At 30.0% G+C, this 9961-nt stretch overlaps 1 protein-coding gene across 1 annotated transcript; it reads right to left on the bottom strand.

Moving 5' to 3' along the window:
- Positions 1-8937: 8937 nt before the first annotated feature.
- Positions 8938-9684, bottom strand: LOC111394582 (bZIP transcription factor 44-like). Its single transcript, XM_023020472.1, has one exon. It carries the CDS (start codon positions 9576-9578, stop codon positions 9099-9101), a length of 480 nt encoding a protein of 159 aa, XP_022876240.1. The 5' UTR covers positions 9579-9684; the 3' UTR covers positions 8938-9098.
- Between the last annotated feature and the right edge of the window lie 277 nt (positions 9685-9961).

The following is a 9961-nucleotide window of genomic DNA, read 5'->3' on the forward strand; positions in this document are numbered from 1 at the left end:
TTTTTTTTTTTTTTTTTTTTTTTTTTTGGTGGGAACACTTAGAAGTCAATATTGTGCTTGAAACGTAAGAGGTTTATGTTTTGTAGATATGTGTTTTCTCTTGGATCAACTCTCTGAGCGTTACTTACAATTGTTAAATTACAATGTATACAAGCATATACGCAGATTTGACAAGTGAAAATAAAAGCATTTCAATAATTCTAAGCACGGCTCAAAGCATTTTATGTGTAGTTTGTTGCATATATCATATCAATAAAGATAGTCACGTCATTACAATTTTACAAGTCATTAATATTTAGCTCCTGATTGGCTGAATTAAAATTAAACTTTAAGTAAATTTTAATAAAAGTTGATAAAATTTGTGATTAAAAAGTTGTGTGTCACATAAAATATGTAGTTAAAATTAATTGTTGATTTTAATCCCTACCAAATACGAGTTTAAATTTATCCCATTGCAAAATCCTCAATCACCATTAATGACAATTTCTCTCACTATATTGTAGTGTTTCATATAAGCGTGCACCTTTTTATTTGACAAGTTATTTTTCTTATTTTGAAGTTTAATTTAATAAAATGATTAATCGCTAAAAATTAAAAAGGAATTTAAGGAAATAAGTTTAACAAAAAAAAAAACTCATCCAAGCCTAAACTTAGTCCATGGACAGAAGAGGATCCGTATTGCAAATAAAAATTGGCATTGGGTATTCTACTGGTGCTGTCCATTTCGTGTTGAATTGGAGTAACACTAAAGTTGTGATGATGGAAGACCCCTCTTTGTGCCATTGACATGTCTTGTATTTCAATTGTAGTAAATGGATTTGTTAACTGACTAGGAATAGGAAACAATGGGAGAAGTTTTTGCTTGCGTAATTGAAATTTGTGCAAATGTTGGACATGTATGAAATCATTGTCATCTATATCTTAACGTGTTTTTCTCTTCTTATGACATAGCTGATCTCTCGCTCTCAGTGGACGGGTGACCAATTGTCCACCGTCACGCCAACGATTAATTCGTATTTTTTTGACTTATCAAATGAATAAAAGTTTGAGATGCTCAACGTCACACTAGTAGGTGAGCATTTTAATTCTTGCTCATTGTGAATAAGAGATCATTTCTACTTCTTTTGATATGTTACTAGAGTTTTTGTAAGAAGAAATTATAAGTTTAATGTCCTCGTCTTAGTTAATTTTTTTAGAGGATTGTACAAACACTAAAAATTGGTGGCTTTGGTAAAGTTTAGTGCATTTTTTCTTAGAACAATTATGTGTGTACAGAACTGTTTCTGCACAGAAGAAAAATAGAAAACTCACATGGTGTGGGCCTCATGTGAGTTTTTTATTGAAAAAAAAAAAAAAAAAAAACGACCCGCCCCGTGCATGTGTGTATTTTGTATTTTTTTTTGTATTTCCCTTTTCTGTACTTGAAGAAAGATTCTTTTTCTTATATACTTGAGGTTTGTATGAGTGAAATTTTTATGATTGTAACAAATTTTTATTTAGTGAAAGCTTTGACGATTTATATATTTTCGTCTTATTTTCATATTTTCTTATTTGTTATTTTTCTCTTAATAATAAAAAAACTATAAATAAATAACGGGAATTTCTCTGAATTCTCAACATTTTCCACCTTGTTGTGGAGAGGATCAAGATACCATAGTAGCTTGCAGTCCAATCAAATAATTTAGAGATAAGTCACATACTCTTATTCAATTAGGTGTTTTGATAATTCATTAAAAAGATGTCAACGAGACACTTTCTTTACATTCATGTGATATAAAGAGCATGGCTGGCCACATGCTATCACAATGCCACTGTGTGTTCACAACTACATTACATTTTCATTTGCTAAACAAAATCTAAAAAGGAAAAGGCAGATAGGGAAAAGTTGTGTGATGTATCGTTAAGTAACATACACGAAAACGAACAACTTCGTATAGAATTATTATTATTTTTAACGCTCTAACACGTCATATTATACTCTAATAGAAATAAAATAATCGAATTTTATAGATAACTCTCTCGACTATATCTAACCAATACATCGAACGTTGAAAGAGAGGCCTAAAACAAAAAGGGCGAAGCAAAAAATAAAAAATAAAAAGAAAAGAGAATATTTCATGATAAAAGTATTTTCATTGTTACACTAACATAATGGTTGACATAATTTTTGATATAGTGCCATATGGCGTCGTATTATTGAACTGTTTGAAACAAGGTCAAGTCTTCCACCTAATCATATCTTGCCAACATTAATTCTGTCAAAACATATGTTATCATTTTTCTGTCAATGTAGTTTTACCGTTAAATTTTAGTTGAAGCCCTCTTACATATAATCAACCATATATTTTGACAGGGCACTTTTTCTCTGATCATGTTGGCATTGGCATATTTACGCTATATATATAGAAATATTCTACAAGATTGTAATAATTTCTTAAGAAAAATAATGCCATGTGAATATTTATTTGTCAAAGGCAAGATAATCCTGCAATTTTTAGTTTGTGGTGAACATTCATCCTATAAGAATTTCAAAATGAGAGGAAAAACCGTAACCTTTATTCTATGTTGCTTCATAATATCTTAAGTAGAAAGTGAAGAACATAATCGAAATAAACAAAATCATGTGCTTCTATTTTTCCTTTTTTCGATTCACATGTTTCCCCATTGCACATTGTTTAGGTTTTTCTACTTTTCGATGTCATTTTAGCGGTGATTATATTTGTAAATTAAAAGTAGCATCTTTCTAGAAGAGTTGTTTTGTTCAAATGATTGTTTATCGATTACAATAGAGTTGTATACAAATTGGAAAAACATGTAGTAAAAAGCATTACTTTCAAGAGAATTTTACAAGATTTTTCTTTCTCATTTTCTCTCAATACTTGCGTCCTTCTTAAGTAATGTGCTCGGGACAAAACCCAATCTAATGACATTTTGTCAATTCATACCGCCATTATTGACTAATTTACATAGTACTCATCTAAAGTTAAGATAAGTAAATTTGATACGTCTCGATGAAACTATATATGATTTCAACAATTAGATTGCGACTAAAACATGACAGCCTCTGTCTTGTTACAATGATTTTTGGTTTCTTTATGTAAGAAATAGGAGATGCCAAAGAGCAAGTGGGTTGATTGTGTTAGAACAAGTGGGTTGATTGTGTTTCAAATAAACATATCTTTAAACATTTTCTCATTTTCTTGTTTTCTTTACTTGAAAAAGAGGTACAAAAGTTATTGGAATCTAAAGAAAACCATGGCCTTTTGTTTCTCTAAAACATCAAGTTGCACCTTTTTTCACATGATAGGAGTTAAATAGTTTCGTTTTACCTTTTCTTATTTAGTGGTTGTCAATTTTATCATGTGCTAGATATGATTGCAACAAGTCATATCGATGGGTATATACCATCTATTTTAAGATTATTTAACCATTGATTTATCATATCCAATCTAATTGATTTTGGAGCATTTTGTTTATCAGAATCGATTAGCTTTATCGTTTCTTATCATCAGGTCATTAACTTTCTTGATCTTTGATGTTAAATAGGCATTAGCTTTGCAAACTTCTAAATTATGGGGAAAAAATAATAATTTCTTGCTATCTGATTAAAACTCTCCTTGGCCTCTCTCCTAAGGATCTACCATGCAACCTAGAATAACAAGATAAGATTTCTATCTATAATGAGTTATGCTATACTTACAAAGGAGGTTGACAAAATTAGATGACAAAATCACATCCACACCAATTATTTAAAAAATAGATTTCTAAATCATTTGAAATCAATGGCCTAAAATTTGCTAACACGCTTTGTAACCCAATTTTTGTAACCCAACTTTGTACATGTTGCTTTATTGATCTATAATAAAATTCAGTTACTTGCAATGGGACTAAGGGTGCATTTGATTGATAATATTTTTCAGAAAAATTCATTCTCTCTGTTCCTATCTCATCTATCCATCAATAAAAAATGGACAATTATAATATTTTTTATGTTGAAAATTAAATAAATCAAATACATTTAACTGATAATTTTCATGCAAATAAGTTATAAGTAATTAAATTGCCTAGAATTTATATTTTTCCATGCAAATTCCATGTTTGCAATCAAATGCACCGTAGGTACAATAATGCCATGAATAGTATGTCAAGAATTTTTAAAAATTTAAAGGAAGCTGCTGCACAAGCAACACACAATACATGCAGTGGGGGAATTTTTTTTTTTTTTTTTTTTAAATAATCACCCACCCCCATCCATCCACCCAACATGTGAGGGGCTTGTAAAGCAAGCAAAATCCAAGTTGAAATGCTCGAGCTAAATCATATTGTTAGCCAGGGACGGATTTAGGGGGGCCCCACCTGGTCCAATTAAAAAAATTTTAGGGTAATTTTCTTTATTTATTATTATTATTTTATTTTATTTTTTTGCAAAAATAGATTTTTAATAAGTAAAATTTTTTTTTCACATATTAGTCCGGTTTGAAATTTTTTTAGCCCGATCTTAAATTCAAACCTGGACCCGTCCATGTAATGTTAGCAAATTTATATTTAACATAGGCAAATCCTTTTGTAATTCATTTTATCCAGACTACAAAAATCAATTTATTTACTGAAATATTATTCAAGCTAATTTTTGTTTACGTCATTCTCCTCTACCATGTTTTTAAGGACATCCATCTCTCTTTAGATTACTTTTATATCTACACAAATTTTTAAATACTGGAGAATACGTATCCCTTTAGTTTACTTTTTATCTACACAAATTTTTAAATACTGGAGATTACGTTCTATGGTTAACTCAAAGCCTTTATAAATTTTAGTACTTAATTTTTTCTTAAGAAAAAGAAAAATGAAAATATTATAACATTCAATATGTTCTTTCTATCGCCAAAACATGTAATTAGGTAGGACTGAATAAAATTTTCGAATCCGATCCGAATTCAATCAAACCGAGCGATTTTTCTTAAATTAAATACCCGAATGAATATTTGTATTCAAAATCGACGGGTACGGTTCAATTCGGTTTGATTCTCAAAACTAATCTCCTTAACTTTTTATTTATTTATTTATTCTAAATAAGTCAAAATTATTTTATTTTTTTCTAAATAAATTTGCTAATTAATTAATTAAGCCTAAATCTAAAGAATAATGTTATTTTCAGTCGCTCACTAAAGTAGTCGTCTTACATGGCATGCACATGACAGATAGTTATTTAATGCATTAATGAATAAAAGAACTACCACATTAATGTATCAAATAATCACTTTTCATGTGTATGTCACGTAGGGCGACTATCGCAATGAGCGACTGCGAATAACATTACTCAAATCTAAAATATAATTTTCCTATTTCTAATTTTCTCCTCCAGCCCAGCTTAATCAAATTGATCTAAAATTTACCCAAATCTATTATTTTACCATAGTTTTGTTTCTACGATTATGAAGTCTCTTCACTATTACGAGCTCGCTATCTTTATCTTCATATAATTTTAACAATCAAATCTACAAAGAACTCAACAAGAGAGATGCAAAAAATATATAAGATGTATTACATTATTTTCTACGAGATAAGATTGAACATATATTAATTGAATTAACGTAGCATTTCTATAAATATTGAAAAAATTAATTATTGTATGGAACTCAGGCATTGAATAGAACTATACCAAATCGAATGGAACCGAACTCGAATGGTTCCATAATTAAATTTAGACTCGACAATTTGATTTGATTTTCTTTAGAGCAGGAACGGACCATGTCCTGCCCTATAATTAGGCACAATTCAGGGATCGAGTGAGATTATCAATTATTTAATTATTAATATATTACAATATGCCCCATGTTTTGTGCAGTTGTGTTTGTACTCAGAGCATTGTCCCTTGCACGTGAAACTTGTACTTCAGATTTGAAAGCCTGGGGTAAAACACTTGAAAAATATGTAGCACAGCTATTGGGATGTGAAGTGCATATGTTTAGAGTATGTTTGAACCCTATTTTTGGCAAAAAAATCCATTTTTCGTGATAATAGATTGATAGAAAATGTGTGATTTAAAATTAATAAAAAGTTTTAGATTTACGTGTATCATCATTTTATTGAATAATGTATGATTGAAAAGTAGAAAAAGAAAAATGTATTTTAGAAAATAATGTAGATCAGCAAGGGCTTAACTCTCTAAACAACAATTGAGTATTTTTATAATTGTTATGAAACAAATAGAAAGATAAATGGGTTCATAATAATTTTTGTTAGCTACACCACGTTATAATTATAATGAATGTCATTAACTTTTGCTCATTTTACACTTATGTCCCCAAATTCTTTTTGTAGATTTTAATTTTAATTTTAATCTTATTTTAATTTAAACATCCGATGATAACCAAAATGTCCGTTAAAATGGAGCGAAAAGACCTATTTATCATAATAATTGGACAAAAATTGTTATAAGAGACAAGATATGCTAATGATTGATAGTTAAATATAAAAGGGAAATTCTTATAGACCCCGTCACATGAGAGGCTGTGTAATGGATAAATCTTGGTTTACATAATTTATATATATAGAAGTGTTCACACCTTCATATGGGATGAGACCCACAGGCCCTATGTATCTAAATTATGTATATCAAATACAGCCCTATATAATAGAGTGTACATCAAGCAGGTTTGAATATAAATTTATAAAAAAAAAAAAAAAAAAAGGTGGTGATATTAGGAAAATAATGAGCAAAATTTAAGGGTGTGTTTGATTACATTTATTTTTTATGGAAAATATCAGTTTTCCACCCAAATTCCTACTTGAAGTGTTTGATTGCTATTTTTTTTCATGGAAAACATTTTCCAACTTTTGAAAATATGCCTAATTTTCCTTATTTTTAAGGAAAACATTTTTTTTGGGTAGAGGTGATTTTTATTTTCCACAAAAGATGGAAAACATTTTTTTTTCTATGTGATACTTTTCATGTCAATCAAACACATTCTAAGAATCTTCCTTACAATTAAAATGTGATGCGATTACCAAATTTCTAATATGAATATAATTACCATAAATAAAAAAATTTAAATAAAAAAGGAAAAGAAAAAAATTCAAAAATGGAAATTCTTTAATTTCCCTAACACCCGTCCAACCCTACATAGCCACCACCTCCACCATTATCACCACCGCCAATAGAGGGGATTTCTCCATTGATTTTTGTGAAATTCCCCCCAAGCGGAGGAGGTGGCGGCGAATGGGCCGTGGGAGTGGCTGTTGGGGAATATAATATTTTCCTTTTTTTCTTTTGTTCTTTCTTTTGTTCTTTTCTTTATTTTTTTCCTTTTTGTGTGTGTGCTCTTTATTAGTATTTTTATTTTTTTAGTGTAAAATATAAAAAAAATTTGCTTTTTAAAAGAAATTTTCTATTTGTACATAGACGGTTGACACGACAGTGTACAGTTCCCTCACAAGAGAGGGGGCATGTCAACACCCGTGTACACATAGCACCGCTCTTCTTAAAAATGGTGAAGAATAAAGCTTCTTGCACATTCCACATTGTACATGAAATTTTGATATGCTTTGAAAATTCAAAATGTTGTTAGCGTAAAAATGTGTAATTTTTAAAAACTGTCTAATCATGTTACGACATGTGGCACAATGTCAAATTTGATGTAAAATAAAATGTACAAGTAGCATGATTGAATTGTGAATTATAGGTCAAGTGCTAATTTATTATTATTAGACGTTTGTATTGAGTGGTTTGGTCAGTGTGTCTTGAGTAGGGTGGTGACTAAAGAATTTGTACTCCATTACTTTTATAATCGAAAATGCAAGCACATAAACTAAAAATAAAATAAACTCTCAAGAGTGTCTCAACCGGTGGTCAAGAATCAAATTTTCCTATTCTGTTTTATTTTGATTTTTTTATTTTTCTCTATTAAGATTGAAAATCTTCATCCTTAGAATCAATGTAATATTTTAATTTTTTATTTTTTTTAAAATTTTTCTCAACAGGAATGAAAAGTAACTCGACCATTAGTCTAAATTACCAATAATAAGTTACGAGCTGTTTGGTTTGTATTTGAATTGTTAGTTTTTCAATTTCGACTATTTATTTTAAGATTACGGGAAAAGCATTTGAACCGTAATTTCAAAAACCTATTTTCAAAGCAATTTTTGCTTCATCCGAATCAAATTTTTTTTTTTTTTTTTTTTGAGATAATAAAGAATTTTGATTAAAGTGCATATTAAGAAAAATTCTATTTGAAATGCCATTATTGAATCCTATTCAAGTTTACTTGGTAAATTGTAGTTAAAATTCTATTTGGAAGTCCAATTAAAAATTGAAATTTGTGTTGGACGTGAAGGGGACATTGGGCTGAAGAGAACCGAGATTTTGGAGTAAAGAATCTGAAAGTGGGCATCGGCACCACCTGTCTGTTTCTTGTCTTGCTCGATTTTCTCTCTTCTACTCTGTTTTGGATTCCATTTCTTGCATTATACCTCGACCACAACTCTACTATTAGGGTTTGGATATTTCCTATCTGTTCTCTATATATAGTTGGCTCTTTAATATGATTTAGATTAAGTTAATAGAAGTCAGACAAATTATAAAAACAAAATCTTTGTATTCTTTCTCCATATTATAATAAGATCTTCATTTTCTGCTAATTATTTTATTTTTGTGCTCTTGTGATCAAATACTTGATATTTGGTTCTAATCTCTTATTTTTTCCAGCAAATTGGTATTGGTTTAATCCAGTATCTTCGTAATGATAATAAATTATATTTTAAGTCAAATTTCATAGTTTATACGTATTTTCTCTTTTAATTTTCGACACTAAATTAAGAAAAAACATAAATGAACAACATTTTGAGTGGTCAGCATAATTTTAACAATCTTTTGTCAACAAAAATGAAAACGTAAAGACATATTATTGCATAATATAGGGAGTCAAATACAAGTTCTTGAAAACCAAAGAAGTCAACACCCCTCCAATTTCATTATTTCTTCATAAATTTAGATTTACACCAATGGAAAATCTTCATCCGCTACAAGTTTAGTGCACAATACTGATTCTTAACATTGTCATGTCCAACTTTCCAAATAAGCCAAAGAAGTGCGCAAATCAATACTGCAAGAAATCTGGCATACCCACAATAGGCTGCTGATTGAAAAAGAGAGAATTGCAAGATTGGTTCATGAAGTTATTATAAGCAGAACCTGCAATTGAATGATTCTCCTCAATGCCAAAACCACCATTGTTAGCATTCAAGAAACTTATGATTTCATTGAGAGATTGCAGTCTCTGGCTGAGTTCAGTCACTTGAGCTCTGAGAATTGAATTCTCAGCCTCCATGTTGAGATAATGCTGAGTGGTGATATTCAGTCTTGAGATAATCTGATTATTTTCCATCCTAAATTTAGCCTCTTCTGCCATTAGATCATCCAATTGCTTCCGTTTTCGCAGCCGGGATCGCCGTGCTGATTCCCGGTTCGAAATCATTCTCTTCCTCTTTCTCTGATCCATCAATTGCTGAAGATCTTCTTCAGAACCAGAGTTCTGAACCCCAGATGAACCTGATGATGTCCCACTAGATGAAGCCATGAAACTGTTACAGATCAAGTCCTAATCCCAGCTTATGCGAAGAAAATAAGCAAATCAACACAAATTAAGTTGATCCAAATGCACACGACCTTATTTTTGGAAGTCGAACTGGGTTCAAAGACACAACTTTGTAGTGTAATTATGATCCCCACAATTGAACAGAAACCTCACAGAATTTATCAAAATTCAAGAAATAATGGATTTGGAGATAGCAGACTATAGGTATTAGCAGGACCCAGATAGAAATACGGCTATATTTATATAATAATAATTACATAGATAGAAGTTTATTTTATATAGATATATATGCTACTTATCATAAAAGTGATTACAGGATCATGAAATGCAATAGAACCAGTAAAGGAAAACAACAGAGAAAGATT

The sequence above is a fragment of the Olea europaea genome, chromosome 5 (genome assembly GCF_002742605.1).
Source record: "Olea europaea var. sylvestris chromosome 5, O_europaea_v1, whole genome shotgun sequence".
Taxonomy (NCBI): domain Eukaryota; kingdom Viridiplantae; phylum Streptophyta; class Magnoliopsida; order Lamiales; family Oleaceae; genus Olea; species Olea europaea.

Bases quoted from the DNA above. Each gene is read 5' to 3' on its own strand.
- LOC111394582 (XM_023020472.1), bottom strand. From the start codon at position 9,578: ATGGCTTCATCTAGTGGGACATCATCAGGTTCATCTGGGGTTCAGAAC.